Source organism: Strix aluco, chromosome 30, assembly GCF_031877795.1.
Source record: "Strix aluco isolate bStrAlu1 chromosome 30, bStrAlu1.hap1, whole genome shotgun sequence".
Classification (NCBI taxonomy): Eukaryota; Metazoa; Chordata; class Aves; order Strigiformes; family Strigidae; genus Strix; species Strix aluco.
In genome coordinates this window covers 807,154-827,829 of record NC_133960.1, presented here as the reverse complement: position 1 = coordinate 827,829, position 20,676 = coordinate 807,154, and the positions used below count along the sequence as shown (strand labels likewise).

The 20,676-nt window shown below is 58.0% G+C and overlaps 1 protein-coding gene across 1 annotated transcript; it reads right to left on the bottom strand.

The window, feature by feature from the left end:
- Positions 1–79: 79 nt before the first annotated feature.
- Positions 80–20,594, bottom strand: RNF115 (ring finger protein 115). Its single transcript, XM_074809311.1, has 9 exons — positions 20,373–20,594; positions 10,179–10,237; positions 9,033–9,084; positions 6,298–6,509; positions 5,753–5,824; positions 5,496–5,568; positions 3,738–3,831; positions 2,190–2,305; positions 80–1,573 (listed from the first exon to the last, which is right to left on the bottom strand). Exons 1-9 carry the CDS (start codon positions 20,457–20,459, stop codon positions 1,442–1,444), a joined length of 897 nt encoding a protein of 298 aa, XP_074665412.1. The 5' UTR covers positions 20,460–20,594; the 3' UTR covers positions 80–1,441.
- Between the last annotated feature and the right edge of the window lie 82 nt (positions 20,595–20,676).

Here is a 20,676-nt window from a genome sequence, read left to right as displayed (position 1 = left end):
TTTCCCCCCCTGTCAGTCCCCCAGACCCTCCCGGGGGTCCTCAAGCACCTTCTTCCAGCCCCAACGATCTTCCACCACGTTTGATCTTCTTTATAAAGGCCTTTATTTGACTTAATAGCAAACAAAACACTAGTTTAAACCGAGTGTACGTAGTACACTGTTTACAGCAACGAAGCGGCAACACGTTTAGACGCGACCTACCTCTCCCTCCCGCCCGCTGCCAGGCCCAGGCGGGGGTTTAACATCGCCACGGGGTGGTTTAGTGGGTGCCCTAAGTACAGACGTTATTCGGACGATAAAAAACAAGAAGTCAAACATGGATGAAATGTTACAGAAGTGTGTGTGGGGAAAAAAAAAAAAAAAAAAAGACCAAAAAAACCAAACAACCCAAACAAACAAAAAATCTGCAAAAATTAAAGAGACTCTCGGACTAAGGGAGAATTAAGATTGTGTGTTAAACACTGAGGAATCGGGTGTTAAAATGTTAAACGGTTGGGTGTCTTTCCCTAAAGGATGCCTTTAATGTGGTCCATATGATACAAGCCAGCTACGGATCCTAAACGACTCACAGTGGGGGGGGGACGGGTTGGGACAGACCTGGGGACACAGGCACGTGAAGAAGGGCCGGAAAACAAAAAAACCCCAAACGAACAAAAAAACAAACAAAAAAAAAAAGGTCCACAACAAGACAGAAACTCCTGCTTGGTGCATTCCTGTTCCCAGAACCAGGGGGGGGGGCTCCTGTGCGTCCCGAGAGGATCCAGAGACCCTTCACTGCCTCCATCTTCACCTCTGCCTCGAGAAAACCTACAACGCTTTTATAGGAACTTGAATTCAAGAGGGAGCGAAAAAACAACAACAAAACCCCCCAAAAAAATAAACCTCCTGGATTTGATTCCATCCCCACCCGGTTCGAGGGGCAGGGAAAGGGGTCAGAGGAGAGAAACGGAGAATCTTCTCCTTCCCACCCCCTCCTTTACCGCGAGGAGCAGCGCAAGGGGGACGCTCCCCCCACCCAAATTTGTCACCTCCTTGCCGGGGAGGGAAGGGGGGGGGACAGGGGGAGCAGAGGCGGCTGCAGGTGAGACCTCAGGCCCCAGGCGGGGTCTCCCCAAACCTCCTTGCGCTGGCTTAACCCCCCCCCCCCCCGGCCCCCCTTCAAATTGGAAGTAAAGGTTTCACAAATATAAAATCAAGTCAAATCACTCAAAAAAAGACTGAATTTGGGACTAAAGAGGCGATTCCGATGGAGACGCGACGCGCTCGGAGAGGCTAGGAAAAGTTTCGGGAAAAAGACAGCATCATCGCAGCGACACCACAGGGTGGGTTCCCCCCCCTGCACTATATTTCCTGCTACTCTTTTTTTTTTTTGTTGTTGTTGTTTGAATTATAATACAATGTACATCCGTAGTAACGATGCTCCGGCCAGAGCCCCCGAGCGTCAGAAAGTCCATCGGTCGTGTAGTTGGCTTTCACTGCTAAAGCTGTTACTCGCTGAGGCCTCGGGGTTTTGTGTTTGTCGAGTCGAATCTTCCCCTTTTAAGCTCTTCCTGCACACCGGACACGTGTCGTGCTGCGAGAAAAAAAAAAAAAAAAAAACACGGGAGCTTCGAGGAGACGGCGGTTTGACCTGGGTGTGCTGGACATGTGGGGCTCGGGGTGGCCCTGGGAGCGCTCAGCCCCCTCCCCAGGGCTCGGGGTGTCCCTGGGAGCCCTCAGCCCCCCCCCTCGGCGCTCAGGGTGTCCCTGGGAGCCCTCAGCCCCCCCCCTTGGCGCTCAGGGTGTCCCTGGGAGCCCTCAGCCCCCCCCCCCGGCGCTCAGGGCGTCCCTGGGAGCCCTCAGCCCCCCCCCAGGTGCTCGGGGCGTCCCTGGGAGCCCTCAGCCCCCACCCCTGGGGCTCGGGGTGTCCCTGAGAGTCCTCAGCTCCCCTGCCGGGGCTTGGGGCGTCCCTGGGAGCCCTCAGCCCCCCCCCAGGTGCTCGGGGCATCCCTGGGAGCCCTCAGTGCCCCGCCTCCGGCACTCGGGGCATCCCTGGGAGCCCTCAGCCGCCACCACCCCGGGGCGTCCCTGGGAGCCCTCATCCCCCATCCCTGGGGCTCGGGGTGTCCCTGGGAGCCCTCAGCCCCCACCCCCGGGGCTCGGGGCATCCCTGGGAGCCCTCAGCCCCCTCCCTGGGCGCAGGCTCTTACCAGCTCTAACCACGGCACGATGCAGTTGCTGTGGAAGAAGTGATTGCACGGTAACTGCCGCACTTGCTCCGCTACTGTGTAGTCCTCTTTGCACACAGGACACTCCAGACCCGTATCTGGAAAAGAGAAAGACACGGGCTGAGGAGGGGGAGGCTTCAGCCCACCCGGGCTATGGGCTCTGGGCTCTACAAGCCGTGTACAGACCAGGGAGGGTGGCACTCACAGCCAGGGATCGGAGAAATTCTCCGCGTACGGCCAACAACACCACAATGCATCGAACTGAGGGTATTTGTAGATCACACTCAGGTTGGAGAAGCCCCTCGGGATCAGCGAGTCCAACCCTCAGCCCAACTCTACAAAGTCCTCCCCTACCCCACATCCCCCCACAGCTCATCCAAACGACCCTCAAACACACCCCAGGGTGGGGACTCCACCCCCTCCACTCTTTCTGGGAAAGATTTTTTTCGTGATATACAGTCTAAGATGGACTCAGATGAATCCTGACAAAATTTCCTCGCCCAGGATACGGGGGGCACCGCGGAGCCTCGTCCGCAGGAGCCTGGCGGACTGCCCACGCGCCCTCGGCCACGGGAAACGGCCAAAACCTGCTGCCCCCCCCCCCCTTTTTAATGCCCCCCCGCGAATGAACGCAGATGAGAGCGTGCTCCCGGCCTCCTGCCGCGGCCCCAGCCCTCTCCGTTCAAACAGGCGAGACCGAGCATTACAACATGGAAATTCTTGGCTTCCCAGACAAGAAGAGGAGACTTGGGTGTACATAAAAAGCGCCAGACAAAAATATCTGTTGTGGAAACAGCTTTTCTAATCAGTTTGTCTTAATGGAGCGTTTTAGTTTCCAGTAATAGAGCAGCTTGGAGGGAAAGGGATCCTCTGAGCAGCCTTCGGAGACAGCCTTCTGCAAACACGGGGAGAAAAATCCCCGGGACGAGCTAACTGCAAAACCATAAATGTTCTGAGAAACCCACAGGCCCTTCGCTGGCAGCTGCGCTGCAAGAACCTGCGAGCTCGACGCGACATTTCCAGAGAAGTTCGGCACAAACACATCCCGAGCCTCCTCCACCAGCCCCGCCGGGAGCCGGGTTGAAAGGGAAGAAAGCGCCACGCTGAGCCCAGCTCTGGTGAGACCATAAACAACAGCACAAGCAGAAGAATTCTGAGGAAGGTAAAGCAATCAGGGCCTTGGGAGGCCAAAAAAGTAGCGTTTAGGGGCCGCGCAAACACCCTGCAGGATGGAAAAGGTCTTTGCTGATGGCTTGAACCGGCGGAAATCTGAGAGTCCCACAAGAACTGGACACCGAGGGCAGCAGGAGCAAAGCTCAGGATCTCCTGAGCTGGAAGACACGAGGGTCTCCAGCCCAAGTCCAGGCAGGAATTCAGGAGGCCGGAGCCTTCCAGGCCCCTGCGGCAGCCAGGGAAGCGCCAGGGCAGAGCAAAGCAGAGGCCGAGCAGGGGCGGGGGGAGCTCAGGACACACACGACAAAGCATCCGGAGACGAGTGACATCGGCCACGCGGCGCCTGATGTCACCTACCGACTTGTTCCTGAGTTACTGTCACCGTCGGGAGAGACGAGATCTTCTCTTTGTCGGCTGGAGGCGGTCCCGTGTTCTCCAACTGCCCCAAGAGCTGCGGGGAAGAAAACAGGCGGCGCTCAGGGCCACGGCTTCGCCGCGCCGAGCATCGCCGTAGGAACGCGGAGCACGGAGAGCGCTACGTCCCACCAGAGGCCAGCCAGGCACGGGCCACCCCCGGGGGACATCCAAGTGACAGATGCCACCAGCTTCCCAGGCCCTCGCCAGAAAAATTCCTGTTGCCCAACCCTAGGAGGGAGCTCAGGCCGGTTCAGCCCGGCTTAAATTAAGCGCACAAGTGACTGTTCTCTGCTGCAACATTCTGGGGGGTGAAACTTTACCGTCACGCCTCTGATCTTGGCAATCCCCCTCCCACCATCGCTGCCCTCCGGGTATTTTCTCTCGCATGGACAGTTGGGAGATGCCGCAGCCATGGGTGAGGGGGCAAAGCTGCTCCTGGAGGATTTTACTCGGCGCTGCTGGGGGCGGGGAGGGAGGAGGAAGGTGCCATCTCTGATCAGACTCATTTTAGGAAGCGGTGAGTAAGGGGGGCGAGACGGGCCCGCGACGCAGCCTGGGAAGCCGGGGGCTAGTTATGAATGGCAGCAGATGGCCCCGCCAGGCGCTTTCGGGAGGTGTCAGCACGACAGCAGCAGCCAAATTAGCTCTGGGTAAAGCATCCGTCTGCTCTCCCCGTCCCAGGGATGCCAACACCCTGCAAGAGGCTGTTTGGGGATGGAGGCTGGACACCCCCGAGCCTCAAAGGAGCCAGACAGAGCTTCTGGGGAACGGGAGTGGACTCGGCTCATCCCTCCACACACCACAGGGGGGAAATGGCTCATGGCTGAAAAATGCCAAGTTTAGTGAGAGATCCGGGGCTGACGCTGGAGATTTTCATCTCCAGGCTCTGCGGAGCCCGTTGCACCACGCGCCCGGTGATAAAGAGGTGAACGAAAATACTGTATTTCCACAGGAATAAGCTCTGACCCCTCTGAAGAGGCAGGAGACAGGCAACCACCACGCCAGGGACTGACGGCCTGTTCCTGCTCCTCACCCGGAACCCGCGGCTCACCCCCAGCACGGGGACTGACCAGAGAGGGGCACAAAGATTTAGAGGCCCAGATCCAAGCCCAGGTTGGCCAGCGTGGGCTTCTCTCCACCCAGGCATGTCGGAGGGTCAGAGAATCACTCAGGTTGGAAAAGCCCCTCGGGATCAGCGAGTCCAACCCTCAGCCCGACTCTACAAAGCTCTCCCCTACCCCACATCCCCCCACAGCTCATCCAAACGGCCCTTAAACACCCCCAGGGGTGGGGACTCCACCCCCTCCCTGGGCAGCCTATTCCACTCTCTGACCACTCTGCCGGGGAAACATTTTTCCCTCCTGTCCAGCCTGACCCTCCCCTGTTGCAGTTTCAAGCCGTTCCCTCTCGTTCTGTCACTAATTCCCTGGGAGCAGAGACCAGCACCAACCTCTCCACAACGTCCTTTCAGGGAGCTGCAGAGAGTGATGAGGTCTCCCCTCCCCTTCTCCTCCTCACACTGAACAGTCCCAGCTCCTTCCATCTCTCCTCACAGGATTTATTCTCCAGGCCCTTCCCCAGCTCGTTGCCCTCCTCTGCCCTCGCTCCAGCCCCTCGAGATCTCTCTCAGATTGAGGTGGCCAAAACTGGACACAACCCTCCAGGTGTGGCCTCACCGATGCAGAGCACGGGTCCTACCTGGGTGACAATAGCATCAAGGCCGCTCTGTCCCCACGCGTAGTCGCCGGGGTTGGAGTGCAGCATCCCGCTCCTGCGGACGAGAGCAGAGAGTCAAGGAAGCTGTTTCACCCACCCCAAAGCGGCCCCGAGGGTTGCACAATCCTCCCAGAGAAGCCACAGTGGGGAGATGGAGCTCCCAGGCACCAGACCACAGCTCTTTACTGGTGTGGACCGCCGTGATCAAAGCCACGGTCTAAACCACGCTCGCTACTCACCAGGAAAAAGGGTGTTGTGAGCCAGGAATCGCTGAGTTTGCAAAAAACCCTGCAAAGATCTGCTGTATTATTCTAAAGAGGGAGGAATTGAAAGAGAAAAAAAAAAAACAAGTTGAGCAAACAAATAAACGGCGGCGGTTTAGCAAGAATGGGCAGCAAAACACGAAATACTGCTTCGATCAATCGTAGCCGTGTTGTCGTGAGACTCGGGTAACGCGGGCACGGCCCGGAGGAACGCGGGATGCGAACTCATCCGAGTGTGGGAGGGCTGGGAGAGGAAATGACCGAGTTTCCCAAGCACTGACTCGTCTTCCTGTGGTGAGAGTTGGCACCGTCGCAGGCAAAACCCACCTTTCCCACCACGCAGCTTCGATTCGTACCGAGGGGGACAAAGGGTAGAGGTGAAAACCTGCGTTTTCGAGGTGCGAGGGGTCACCTACCATCAGCGCCAGGATCCCATTTCACCAGGTTTCTCCCCGAGATCCTACATTTTTTCCACTGGTGGGGGAAGGAGACACTTGCAGGGGGTAAATTGAGGCCCTTACCCTTCGATGGCAGGGGATCTGTCGGGGCGTGAGCTGCCCCGGGATCGGTACCTCCGCGTCATGGGCAATCGCGGGGGTCGGCTTGGTCCCCAGAGGTCGGCGTGGGCTTGGTGGCCCCTCTCGTTGTCCCTGCTGTCTTGATCCAGTGAGCTGCTACTCAGAAAGGGTCTGAAGTCAGGAAAGAACATTGTGTGGTCCAAATGGTCCCAAAGCTGCGGGGAGAAAAGGGGAGACACAAACCACACACGGCTCCGTCACTGAGCCCCACACGGAGGCAGGGAAGCCCACCTCGACAGAAGCAACCCAGCAAATTCCTACGGTTACCATGGCTCCCAGAAAAAAGTCTGGCAAAAAACGCTTAATTATAGCCCAAACTAATCAGATGTACCACCCCCGGGAAGACCAACACGTCAGCTCTTTCCTGCTCTCTACAGATCCCAACAACATCTGTTTTGTTAAGCCACCCCAGGGCACTGCGAGGGTCGGTCTCTCTCTCTCCAAGGAGAGTTGGGGGGGGATAGTGCTGCGCACCCGGGTCCCCCCACCCCCGGGCTCTGGGTCCTCACAGCCACGGGTGACAAAAGGATGTGGCCCAAAGAAGCAAAGCACGGCCCCGAGGAGGAGGGTTTGTGTCCCTGGTTGCGTCCTGCGGTTCAGCGTACGCGACACGGCAGGACAGAGCAGCGTGAAACGGCCGAGAAGGAAAAATCTCGCCTGGGTCAGGCTGTCTGGGGGGGTCTGTCCACGCAGGGAAAGCCACCTCCCGGCCCTGCAGCAGATCTACGCGCTGCTGGTGCCGCAAAAACCCACCTGGCTCCTCGACCAAGTCAAATTGCCAGCCCTGAGCCTCGCTGAGGGGGAGTGGGGCCACAAGTCAAGAGCTCCTGGCTACGGACCCTGCTGCCAGCCTGCAGAGAAACTGGGGGGTGCACAAAACCACCCAGGAACCCACAGCAAGGCGCCCCCACCCTGAGCCACAGTTTGGAGCCGAGAGCCCCCCTCAGCGACCCTCTCCTGGAAAACCCCTTCGGTTTTATTCCCTCCGCAATTCGGATCGCCCACGGATTAAAGTAACAGCTGAGGAGGGCACTGAAGATTTATTGTGGGTTTATGGAAAAAAAAAATAATTCATAGAGGACAAGAAAACAAGGAGCATGAGACAAGAAACCCTTCGTGTGCCACGTGGGGGCAAGCGGCTGCTCACGCTCGGTGTGCCCAGGCCGAAAGCGCTCCTGGAAGGAGCAGTGCCCTCGGCTTTGCTGCGGGAATTAAACGCTCCAGAGCGTAACACCAGGGTTGTTCTTTTCTTATTTCTACTAAACCCTCCTCATGTGTTATGACACGATCAGAGCGGCTTCGTTTCCATTTCACACCAAATTAGCTCACTTGAAAAGTCTCTCGCGTTGCCTGGTTCAATTTGGTGTTGGAGGAAAGGGAGAAGTCAAGTTTATGACCCGTTCTCTGAATTAATACCCCGCAGACAAGAGCTTTGCTTGTTCTCCTGCTGCTTATGATCAAGACAGAGCTCTGCCTGCCCGCAGCCACCCTGCTGAGAGAAGACTTTCATTTATTATTAATCCTAAAAGGTATTTAAATTTACACAGCGCCTTTCATGCCGAGGCATCCCAAAGCTCTTTGTAAACCGGCGCACGGGCTACGAGAGGAGATGGCTCCATCTCGCCGGAACACGGGCTGCGGCGCCGGGGAGGAGCAACGTAAAGGCGACGGTTTTGTTCAGGAGACAAATGGAGAGGAGGGGAGGAGGGGAGAGGCAAACCAGCCGTAGGCCGGGAAGGTGGAAGCGAACGGGAGGGATCCGGATCCGAAGCACAAAGCCGTAGAGGAATTTCAGTGATTTGGTGACCCTGTTTCTGGCACTGAGGCAGCACCCGAAGGAGCTCAGCGACACCACAGCCCCCCCAGATCTACCCCGGCCAACCAGCTGCGGCTCAAGACAGCGGCGCGCTCCCCTGGCAGAAAAACAGTTAAAACTCCTCAAGAACCGAGGAAATTAATAACCTGATCTCCGAGCAAGGCCTGCTGGCGGAGGAGCCGCATAGAAGTTTTATTTCTGTTTTACAGAGCTGAACTGAAGGGAAACAGAGCCCTGAGAAAGGGAGCCTGGAGCCACCCTGCCTTCCCCGGGCTCTGGGCGAGGAGCTGCCGCCGCAGCCACGGGCCCGGGGTGACTCAGGCGAGGCCACGGCACGAGTCCAGGGCGCGTATTCGCGGAGCTCGGCTCAGGCCGCTGGCACGTGCCCACCCGTTTGGGGTAAGAAAAGACGCTTCCAGCCCTCGCTGCCCAGCAGCCCCTGCTCTGAGGGCCATGCAACTGAATCACAGGACACGGATTTTAATATGAGTTTGGGCTTTTTAGACAGTTGCGTTTCTGGTGAAACTGGGAGCAGCGATGAGCAGGGAGGAAAGGGCAGTCAGGCAACACCCTCCCTGCCCGGCCGAGCGTCACCGACACCAGGGGCCAGTGTGTCTTTCTAGCATCTTCTCTCCCTGCCCTGCCCAGTGAGGACATCTCTGGCAGGTCTCAACCCCGGCAACGTCAACAGTCTCCTCAAAATTCACCAAGTTCCTGAAAACTCTTAGGAAGGTCCTTTTCACAAGGCAACGCGTGAAGATGCTTCGACATAACCGCAGCCGGAGCTGAGGCTGAAAACCTCTTTGTGGCAACAGTTTTAAACAAAAAAAAAACCCCAACAAAGCAAGATGGCAAAACTCACCTCTGCGAACTGTGTGGATGGGCTGTCGTCTATGCCGCTGCCATCTAGAAAACTGGAGGAAAAAAGAGGTGGGTGAGAGCAGGTCACCCTCTGGAAATCAGCTCCCGCTCCAGGGTTAAACACCGACGGGAGCTGATGGGAGCTGATGGGAGCAAGACAGTCCCCGTGTGGTCTGAGAGAGAAAGGGATGAGCAAACATCCTGCCTGCGTGAACACAGCGGAATAATTCCTAGGGGGAGCAAAGGACTATTAAAATGAAAAGGTTTGTTTACGTGCCAGCACGCTACGCACAACCTGACCGTGGAAGAAACGTGGTTTCTAACAGTCCAGACTCTGGAAGAGCCTCTGAAGAGGAGGTGTCTGAGACGGAGCATCGTCATTCTGCAACGGGGATCGTGCGCTAAGCGCCCCAGAGGAGCCCTCCAGTCTCGCCTTAAGTGACAAGGACACATTTCTATTTAAGAAGAGGACGTAGTGTGACATTAAGTCACCCCCTCAGTGACACCCGGCCCCAGATTCCTGCTGTGGCAAGTCTCGGATAGCACAGGGTCACGTAATCACTGCTGCCCTTTCAACTCGCCTACCCCCACCCCAAATCAAGCCATTTTCTCAGCAATTACTCAAGACTGAATATAGTAAGTGCTGAACAGGCACCGTTTGGGATCCAGCACCGTGTTCTGCTGGGTGACCACTGACCAAATCGGCGCTCCCAGAGAGAAAAGGTCTTTCTGTCTCTCTTTGAACTGAGCTGTGAGAGCAGAGAGGTGGTCAGGAGGCTGAGCTGGGGCCGACGGAGGGAAAAAGAAAGGTACTGTGAGTCACTGGGATACAAGCTGGGTTCCTAAAAAAAAGATAAAGTAATGCTTTTTGCTCTAATAGACCAAAAACCTGTAAGAGCTTTTGTTGACGGGACCCTGTACAGCCTTAACTCACAACTCCCACCTTCCTGGAAATCATCCCCAAACCCCTTCCTGTGGCTCCAGCACCACTTTCAGGCTCATCCAGTACAAAGTCCAAATTCACCCGGATATATGAGCTTTTCTTCTGCATTCCTTACTTTTTAGAGGCTTTACACCAGGCACCTTATAAACCCAGAAGAAACGTAAGCGCGTGGCAAAGCAAGCAGCGCATCGACGCGGACGTTACCTGGAATCATCTGTGACTTCTTCGATAAAGCCGGATTCACATCTCGGGCAGGTGTACTCCTGCAGAGACAGGGGGAGCTGGGGTTAGCCACCAAGCATTCGCTCGGGATTTCAGGGAAAAAAAAAAAAAAGCAGAGCTCAAGAAGTTACACGCCAGGAGCCTAATGGGGGGCGGGGGGATTCCTGATCTCCACCTCCCCGTGCAGGCACTCCGGAGGACCAGGGTTTCGGTTTCATTAAGAGGATTTCAAAGCCCGGTGATTACAGCAGATATTATTAACCTCGACTGACAACTGTGGAATAGAAAAACACCCTTCTCAAGACCACGCACCGTTAGCGGCGGATTGAAGAAAAATAAATTAACCCCCCCACACACACCTACAGCTTCAAGCCTGTCCAGATAATGACATTTAAGAAAAGAGCCATTTCCAAGCTTGCTGCAAGGCCCCGGCCAGGGAAAGCCAGTCATTTCAATTAAAGTGGTGTCAGAAAGCAACGAGCTGCCGGGAGCTGCCTTTGGTGCGGGCGGCTCTCGCAGGGAGCTTACAGAGACCTTCCGCAGTTATCGGAGTTAGAAAAGAAATATTTTTTCACTTTTCTCCACCAAACCGTTTCAGCCAGGCTCGCCGGCTGTTGGATCGCCGGTACCACCGGTACCCTCCCTCCGAGCACGTCGGCCCCTCAGCAAGCTGAAGGATTTGGGCTGTGCAGCAGGAACACACAGCCCCGGGGCTGCTCTCCCTGGCACATCACCTGGAGAAAAAAGCAGAAAAAGCAGCTCCTCCCAAGGCCACAAAACCCCAGAGTGAAAGGCTGAAACATGCACCTTTCCCACTGCCGGCCCCCCCACCCCGAGCCTGTCCCCCACAGCCGAGGCGCTGGGCACCAGTAAAGCAGGACGGAGGTGGATGGGTTTGCTCTGGGGGTGCAAAGCTTTTAAGGATGGGAGAGAGGGAACTGGATAATCCAGAGGCTTCCCGGCTCCGGAAGGTGCTGCCAGGGCCGTCAAGGCAGGGTCTGCCGCAGGGACAGACGGACATGCGCAGCCAGGGCACGGCACGTGGAGAAGAGTCACCTCTGGGTCCACCTTGCAGCACCGCCCTGAACTCGGGGCCCCCACGGGCACCCCCCGTCACCTCCCTGGTCAGAACGAGGGGGGAAAACCTCCCGCAGCTCCTCCGAACTCCTCGGCCCACACTCTGCCAGTGCTACAGGAGCCCAAGTTCTGCGTCAAGGGTGAGGAAAAGCCACTATCCAGCCTCCCCACCCCCAGCCCTCCTCAAAACCAGCCAAAGGAGAAAAACCCCCATTTCCCCCGCGGTTCCTCACCCGCCCCGGGGCAAACACGGACACAGGGAGTATCAGCCCAGGCTCCGTCTTCCCAGCCACGCGCGTTTGCCAGCTCCTTATCCCCCCGGAGAAACACGAGCGCTGCCCCCCAGAGCGAGAGCGGCCTCGCCAGCCTCCACCCGGGCCAAGGGCGCATCCAGCTGCACCACCACGATCCTGCCTTCGGCTCCGGGGAGCTGGAGCTTTTAGAAGCAGCGGGGAAGATTTCTTTAGAGGAGAAAAGTTTTCCTCTGTTTTCAAGCCCTCGCTTTGTCCCAGAGCCGCGGATCGGCTTCAAAAAAGGCCAAAGCATTGCCAAAACCCAAAAGCACCCCCAGACCCTCCCTCCCCAGCCCATCCCGCCGCAGCGCTCCCAAAACCCGCGCTCCAGGCAGCGATTTGCCAACCGATTTGTGGGGGCTTTGTCTACAAATAAACCCTCCTGATACGAGCCTTGCTTTCTTCGCTCACGCTGCCCAGACCACAGATAAAAACCCCACCAGTGTCCCGTGAGCCACAGCCCAGCGCCCTCAGAGTCCAGCCCCGCACCCTAGACCCGGAGCCCGACAAGGAAGAGGAGAGATAAGACAAGACACCGAAGACGGCGGCACAGCGGCTGCTCCAGCTCCTTCCTTTGAACTCCCAACACGCCGCCGCGCTCCAGGACCGATCAAATTCCCGGCGCAGCGTTACCAGAGCCGGGGCGCAGGCGAGACACCCCCCCACCCTGTAACACAATTCCAGTTCACCCAAAGGCTTTTTTTTTTTTTAGGTTCAGCTTCCCATCCCCGCACGGCTCCGGATCATTTTCCCACCGAATCTGTATTTCCCTGGGAACAGCACAAAACTCCTCTAGACCCCTCAATTCATCTCATTTTGCTTTTTTTCGTCCCCGAAGCAAAGCAATATTTACCAAGGGCTGTGGGGGCAACTCGCTTGCCAGCTTGAGCGGCTTCAGAGATGGAGAAGAGCACGGTGGGGGGCTGCCCGCAGCAGCTTCGCTCCCAAACCGTGCGTGACACCCCGGCCTGCGACGGGAGAGGTCGAGCGCAGGTTTGCACAAAGGCTCATTTAGGCGGCCGAACATGTGGTGTATTTTCAAAAGAGCTCCAGCCTTGAGTATAATGGGAACTGATGGGTGATGAGCTCTTAGAAAGGAAAAAAAAGGAGGGGGAAAAAAAAAAAAAAAAATCTGTCTGGGGCTTTCGGTTTTGCATCCGTGAACTGCAAGGCTAACGAGAACAGACGCGTGCGTTTGGAAGAGGAATGTGCGTCGCTCGGTTCTGCGTAGGAGCAAACCGCGGGGGTAAATGCCACCACCGCGGAGAGCGAGCCCGGCGGCCCGCCCGGGACTGCGGTGGGTTCCAGTGCGGACCCACCTCCCAACAAAAATCCTAATACGGCGGGGGGGCGGAAAAAGAAAAAAAAAAAAAAAAAAGAGCTCTTTTTCCGGGCTTTGCGAAATGCAGAGTACTCGCAGGTGTCCCTCTTCAGAGATGCCGGGGCTGAGCTGCAAACTCGAAGCGAGGAGCAGCAGACGCCTGGCATTTCTTAAAAGTAACAAATACGTACGGAACCTAAAGCCAGGCACTGAAATACTGGGGTCAAAAAGCTCATTTCATACCACACCACCCCATTTCATACCACACCACCAGGCTTCAGAGCCACACCAAACCAGGAGGACATTCTACGCTGCCTAAAAATCCTTCACTTAATTAATTTCCAGCCTTTTCCCTGTCAAAATGACCACGTCAGAAAGATTTTTTTTAAATTTTTTTCCCCTAAACTTAGCAGGAGGCCGCGCCATCAGGGACGCTGCAGGTCTGAGGCATTTCTGGAAGCTTTTGAATGTTTCTTTTTATGTTACAATCCGTATGGAAATTACCAGCGTCTTGCCCAGAAGCTCGACTGTACAGTCAGAGCATGAAGAGAGATAAAAATGGCATTTGGGATAAATAGCAACAGGGGGGAGGGAGAAGGGAAACCAGAACAGACGACGGGAGGTGGGTGGGACACTGCAGAGCCATCACACGCACGGAGCGGCACGAGCCCCCCGTCTTACCTCCCCGCTTTCTGCGGGAGGTTTAGGGATGCATCGCCCGGCCCCGGTCTCTGCCTGCAGGGAAAGAGGTTGATGGGTGCCCCGAGCCCCAAAAACTGCCACCGCGACCGTTCTGGTGAGCACAGGGACCTCGTTCCCCAAGCAGGATCCAGCCAGAGCGTGACACAAAAAAAAAAAAAAGAGACTTTCCAGGGAGGAACGACAGCGTCCTATGGCTCCGAGCCCCCTTCAGCTTGGTGGTCTGTGCTTCCCAGAAGGAAACGAAACCAAAAATCCCAGGAGGAGCCCCGGCGGCCCGCGGCTCTGCCCAAGGGGAGCCCGCTGTGTCCTGCTCGCCGGAGCCGCACGCTCGTCAGCAGCCAGATGATTTCCCAAGCAGCCAGAACTGGGTGGCACATCCAAGTCTAGCCTAAGCCCGTCTGTCAGGAGTGGAGTTGCTAGACTTGATCCCACATCGGGGTAGAAAGGACGGACTGAAGGTTTTTCAGCCCCTGGTTCGTGGGTCTGTACACCCAGGCGGTCCCCAAGCCCCCCTTCACCTCCAAAACAGAGGGAATATAATTGCAATTAAGCAGCAAGCAAAGGTGTGTGGCACCAACCCGGTCTGAGTTTAGAGGTCGCTGCGGAAAACTGAATTTAGAGACTACAAAGCACCAGGAAAAGCAACGTGCAGGCTGCTGCGGTGCATCGATGGTGCCGTTTGGGTTCCCGGGCTGCGCAGGCACGTGGCCAGGCTCGGGCAGAGGCACCGTCCCTGCCTTCACCCCGTTCATCCGCCCTTGCCCTCTCCTGGCTCTGCCAGGCACCGGCAGCTGGGAGAGGAGACATCACAGCAAGCTCCCTGATCAGCAACGGGCTCCAACAAAGCAGAGAGAATTAGGCAAGCTGAGAAGTTTTCCCCGATTCTCGCTCCATCCAGCAGCGGCGCACGCTTCTCCCTCGGTCGCTTGTCCTCTCCTCGATGGCCGCGAGCCCGTCCCAGGGCTCTAACCCCGACATAATGACCTTCCCCTCTCTCCACCAGGCAGCTACGGGCAGGGTAACTCAGCTCCACCACTCCGGGCTTGGGTTGACTCATTCGTCTTGTCAAATTAAATATCCCTCCTGTAATCCCCACAGCTGCAGCGACAGTAACTCCTCATCTTTACGGACTGTGCAACATCCCTCCGCGCCGTCCAAACCGGCTTCACCCAAGAGGCGGCCGCTCCTCGCGTTCAATAAACCACGTGGTTTATGTTTGACGTGGGGAAAAAGAGAAAGAGCCAGAGAACTGACCCGAATTCAACACTTTAGAGCCACATGATCGGGTTGCACCTGATCACACACCTCAACCCTCAGACAGAAAAAGATGGTTCCTGCATTCTCACGGGAGGAAGCAGCAGCAAAAACAACCTCCCCGGCATCTCCTCCCCCGGCGGGACGCGGGAGCTCCCCAGATCTGCTCCTGAGCCAGGACCACGCGTCTCAGCTCTGGGGCTCAACAGCTCCTCCCCAGGACCCCGCTCCTCGGGGCAGTTTATCGCCTCCACACACGCGTTTTCACCACCCAAGGACTCTCCTCACGCTACGCGTCGGCCGTGGAGGCTGCGGCCAGAGGGTGCTGGAAGCCAGAAGCATAAAAGCGTCTTTAAAAAGTCAGTAGGTGAATTCTTGGAGGATTGTGATTCTTAAACTCAAGAGCGCAGGCACAGCCTCCAGCTCAGCCTCCCTAGTCCCTCTCAGAGGGGAGCTCCAGAGCTCAAGTGACCCAAAACAGCTAATTTTATGCAAAAAGGTCGTTAGCTTTTGGGTTTGGGGGGTTTTTTGTGGTGTTTTTTTTTTTTTTTTTAAATTAAAACCATTTTGCCAAGAGAAGACAAAGCAGTTGTCACACCAGAGAGCAGGTGACGTCCAACGCTCTGGGACAGCATCCCCTTACCCGCTCGCTGCCAAACAAAGCCACGACCCCAAACCCCAACCCCAGAATTTGCTGCTTCCTCCTCCTCCTCCTCCCCCCGGCGCAAGGACAGGGCCCTCGGCGAGACGCGGACGCGCCCTTCGCTATCAATATTAATCGTGTTATCAGCGGGGCTGCAGCCGGGGGCTGTCGTCTCCCAACCTCGCCTCCCCTTCAGCATCGCCGCTGCGGGTCACCGGCCGATTCGAGCGTTTCTCTGAAGCTCCATCACCGAAACGCCGGGCGGCAGCTCTCAGCCTGGCACCGCGGGAGCGCCAAAATCCCTGCTCGGCTTTGCCTCTCATCGAGCCACACGGTCTTTTTCTCTCTCTCTCAGGTTTTTCCTCCCCACTTTAAAATAAAAACACCCGCAGGGCTGCAGCCCCGTCAGGCCGTGCACACAAATTGGAATAGTCGGCAGAATCGTTGAACATCGGCCGGCTTCTGAGCACCAAACCAGCGCTGCAGCCCCAAGGCCCGGGCAGCAATGGGCCCAAGGTAAGCCCAGCCCAAGGGCCAAGGCAAGACCACCCCAAGGCTCAACGCAAGACCAATCCCAAGGCAAGACCACCCCAAGGCTCAATGCAAGACCAGCCCCAAGGCAAGACCAGCCCCAAGGCAAGACCAGCCCCAAGGCAAGACCAGCCCCAAGGCCCAAGGCAAGACCAGCCCCAAGGCAAGACCAGCCCCAAGGCAAGACCAGCCCCAAGGCCCAACACAAGACCAGTCCCAAGGCAAGACCGCCCCAAGGCCCAACGCAAGACCAGCCCCAAGGCCCAATGCAAGACCAGCCCCAAGGCCCAACGCAAGACCAGCCCCAAGGCCCAACGCAAGACCAGCCCCAAGGCAAGACCAGCCCCAAGGCCCAACACAAGACCAGTCCCAAGGCAAGACCAGCCCCAAGGCCCAACGCAAGACCAGCCCCAAGGCCCAACGCAAGACCAGCCCCAAGGCCCAACGCAAGACCAGCCCCAAGGCCCAACGCAAGACCAGCCCCAAGGCCCAACGCAAGACCAGCCCCAAGGCCCAAGGCAAGACCACCCCAAGGCCCAAGGCAAGACCACCCCAAGGCCCAAGGCAAGACCAGCCCCAAGGCCCAAGGCAAGACCAGCCCCAAGGCCATCCCAACCCAATGCAGCCATCAAGACCCAACCTCCCATCAACGCTACAGGCTCCTGCTGACACAGAGACAGCCCCCAACCGCCCCGAAAGGGCCAGAGGTGACCTCTCAAGGTGCTGTCCCTGCTCGGGGCACCCACATGTCGGCGTGTGCAGGCAGGGAGGAAAGTTTACGCCACCTCTGCCCACTCTCGGGAAGGTTCCAGCTCACTGATGAAGCCAGAGGATGCAGCAGCTCTGCTGAGGACGATTGCTGCAGCTAAACCTGATGCGCTGGGGGCCCTCGCCGGGTCCCACAATGGCAACAGACACCGTGGCGGTGGCGTGTTCGCGCTGGGAGGAGGCAGCGGCCCCGTGCCTCTAAATCTTTCCTGAGGAGCAGCAGCTCCTCTTGCTCAGACCGGACAGACAAAACGATCTGCAGGCGGGGTTTTAGTTTAGGTTGCCATTATCCTGGTGAGAGCAGCTTTAAAAAAACCCAAACCAGTGCGCTCAGCATTTGTTTTGTTTTTGCAAAGACAGGGAGAGAAGTTACTTGTCTGGGGTGAGAGGGGAAAAAAAAAAAGGTCAGGGCGTAGAACTGCATGCTGATCTCGGAAAACGGGTCCAACTTCTCCCAACTTCTCACTTTCAGTTTTGTAGATCCTCCCCCACGGAGACAGTAATGGCTCTGCTGATGGTAAACTGAGGCACTGAGGGAGAGTTACTGGCCCAAAAGAAACCCGCGCTGGGCCAGGCTGGGGTGCCCACGGCCAGTGCTCCTCCTGCAAGGCAGGGTGACAGCCACGCAGCCCGGCGGGACAAGGGGACCCTCCGAGGACAGAGCAAAGGGAAGTGGCAAAAGCAACTCCCAAGGTCACCCCGTTGCAGCCTCGCGGCCACGTCCTCCCCACAGCCGGGGGTTGGGGTGACACCCCCACGCCGACTGTCCCCAAGCCACGGGGACAGCACCGACCCAACGCAGCGGCTGGTCAAGTCACGCTCCTCAAAGCGCGTCCTGGCGCTGAGTGAAGATTGCAAAAGCCTCTCCCAGCCGAGCCGACCGGCCGGGGAAGGGCGTAAGGACGTTCCAGCCACGCTTTCCTTCAAAGGGACGATGTGAAGGAACAGGTTTGGGGACAACTGACAGTCCCCAGCAGGTCACAGGGAACCTGCCCGTCCCCATCCCCGCCCCAGGGCCAGGACAGAAAAGCAGAGATCTCAAAAGAGCAAAAATATTCATTACCGTGGCAGGCACAAGCTCCAAATAAATGTTTTTAGAAAGCCAGGACTGTAACAACCTGCATTTCTAGACCCACCAAAAGCTGGTCCCTACCGAAATCCATCTGTATCCGGAGGGGAACCAGAGAGGCAAAACAGCCTCCACCAAGGCCTCAACCCTGCGCTGGGTTTCTGGGTGCTCTTGAAATAGAAACTGGAGCAAGACACGCCGGGAGAGCTGGGCAAGGCCCCCTCCAGGCAGAGGATTCGGCGACCTCTTTAATGCCCACGCAAAGCAGAAGGGACTTCGGTCCGCCCGGGCTCCCGATTTAGAAGCGAAGGAAAGCGTTCGCAGCACGCCGGATCCGAGGGAACGACAAAGCAGCGGAGGTTTGATGTAAAGGTGTTGTGTGGAGCAGGCCTGGACTTTTATTCCCAGGACAAACAAGATTATTGAGGCACCAGGACAGCCTGAGTCTCATGGACAGACACGGTTTGAGCAGGTTTTGGACAGTAATTCTTTTAACAAAGTGGATTTTGAAACACTGGAGGGTGAAGTGCTGAAGTCAGCAACAGAAGGAAGTGGTAGAAAAAGAGAGTTAAGCAAAATCTGGGAGATGGGAGGGAAGAGAAGCACCCAAAGGTGAAGCTACCGGCTCCAGAGAAGAGGAGCTGGGATGGATTTGGACGCAGATATCTGATTTCCATCCCACCAGACGAGGATAAGCCTCGGGGGGATGCTTGTGCCTGCAGAAGCCCCCGCTGGAGGCTGTGCCGGGGCCGAGCACTTTCGGGGCCTGCACACACCCCTCTCGGGGTGGCCAAGGGGCCACGTCGCTCCGTTTCCCTGGATTTGACAGAAATCAGGGAAGGGGGCTCGGCGCCCGAGGGGTCTGCGCGGGGCCTCGCTCCCATCCTGCCAACGGGCAGCAGGGAGGGCTCCAGCACCCTTGGAGAGTAAAGGAGCAGAGAAAATCCACAATTCACAGCTCAGAAATGAACTTTTTGGGTTAATGAAGCCCATCACTCCCTGCCTGAGGATCCCAGGGTGACTGCAGGTGCCGGGAGACACAGTCCCCAACCAGCAGCCGAGCAAGGGCGGCTCACAAATGGGACTTGATGTAGGTGCAGCCCGTCCCACGCCGACCCCTCCGTCCCACGCCGACCCCTCCGTCCCACGCCGCTCAGCCGGGTGAAGGTGGCCGCCCGGTTCACCCCCTCCTGCTGCCGCCCCACACGCCAGCCCTGTCTGCATCCCCCCAGTCCTGCCCCTACCCCCTCCCAGGCTGGGCACTGGGATGATCCCCACCGCTGTGGGGAACGGGAGCGTCAGCCCAGTCCTGCCCCCTCTCCCCAGATGTCCCCCAACCTCAGCAATCACAGGCCAAACCTTTCAGGCTTAAAACCCCAGAAAAAGGGAAGGGGGGAATATCGAGGTCAGGTCAGCCCAGACCCACTTTGAGCTGCCTTGCTGAGGGGTCACGGGGATTTGTCACCTCCCTGCTCACCCCTCTGGGCTTGGGGGTGTTGGGCTGCCCAGATACGGGGGGCTCAAGCTCCCCTCTGCCCCTCACCCGGAGGGACAGCGGCAATGAAAAACCCCTCGCAGGCTTGGTTAGGGGGTGAAAGCTGGGGGTCACCCCTGGGAGGGGGCCATATACAGCCCCCCCAGCTACTCTCTGCAGCCTTCTGCAGGGCCACCGGCGCTTCCCAGAAGGATGAGAGGCCCCATCCTCTCCTACAGCCCCACAGATGTTGGGTGTGGGTCAACCTGTGCTCAAGAGGGGTTTTTTGGGGAGGGGGAGTCACTGCGCTCAGCCCCCACAACCTTCAACAGGATTTGAGAGTTCACCCCTTTCTACAGGGCCTGGGCTGTGGGGGGGTCACCCCTAACCGATGGGTTTCTGAAGAACCACCCCTTCCCTGGGGGATTTTGGGGGTCACCCCTTCCCTGCAGGGTTTAAGGAAGTTTGGGGGTATCACAGCAGCCTCCGAGGCTTTGCAGGGCAGCCCTGGTTCGGGGGGCACCCCTTCCCCACAGGATGGGGGGGCACCCCTTCCCCACGGGGGGCAGTAAGTAATTTGGGAAGGGGGGTGTCCCATCTGCCTGTAGGGTGTCATGGGAACGCCCCTTCCCCAAAGGTCAGGGAGGGGATTGGGGGGGGGTCACCCCTGCCTGCAGGGTTTGGGGGGGCTGCCCTTCCCCAAAGGTCAGGGAGGGGATTGGGGGGGGGTCACCCCTGCCTGCAGGGTTTGGGGGGGCTGCCCTTCCCCACAGGGGTCAGGGAGAGGATGGGAGGGGTCACCCCCACCTGCAGGGCTTGGGGGGGATAATCGCCCCTCCCCAGGCTGAATCCCGGGCAGGAACCCCCGCCCTGAGGGGAGATCTGGGGAGGGAAAGGCGGACGATCCCCTCAGCCCCGGGGCCGGCCGAGACCGGCCCGCGCCCACCGGGGAAGGCGAAGGGGGGGGGGGGGCAGCGGCGCTGAGAGGCCTCGGCCTCCCCCCAAACCCCCCTCCCCGCTGCGGCCGCAACCCCCGGTGCTTACCGGCAGCTTGGGGCTGACCTCCCCCTTGCAGCTGTGGCAGAAGAAGCGGTGCTGGGACACGGCGGCCGCCGCCGAGGCCTCCGCCATCTTCTCTCTCCCCCGCCTCCGCCGGCTCCTGCCGTCAGTCCTCCGCCACAGCAGCGAGGCCGCGATCCGCCATAGAGCGTCGGCGGAACGACCCACTAGCCACAAACTTCCGGTCTACTCGTCTGCTCCAGACCGAGCAGCGAGGGGGCGTGGGTAGAGCGTCACCTGGGCCCAAAGAGACGGCGCGGGCAGAGCGTCGCCCTGGCCCGGTCCTCCA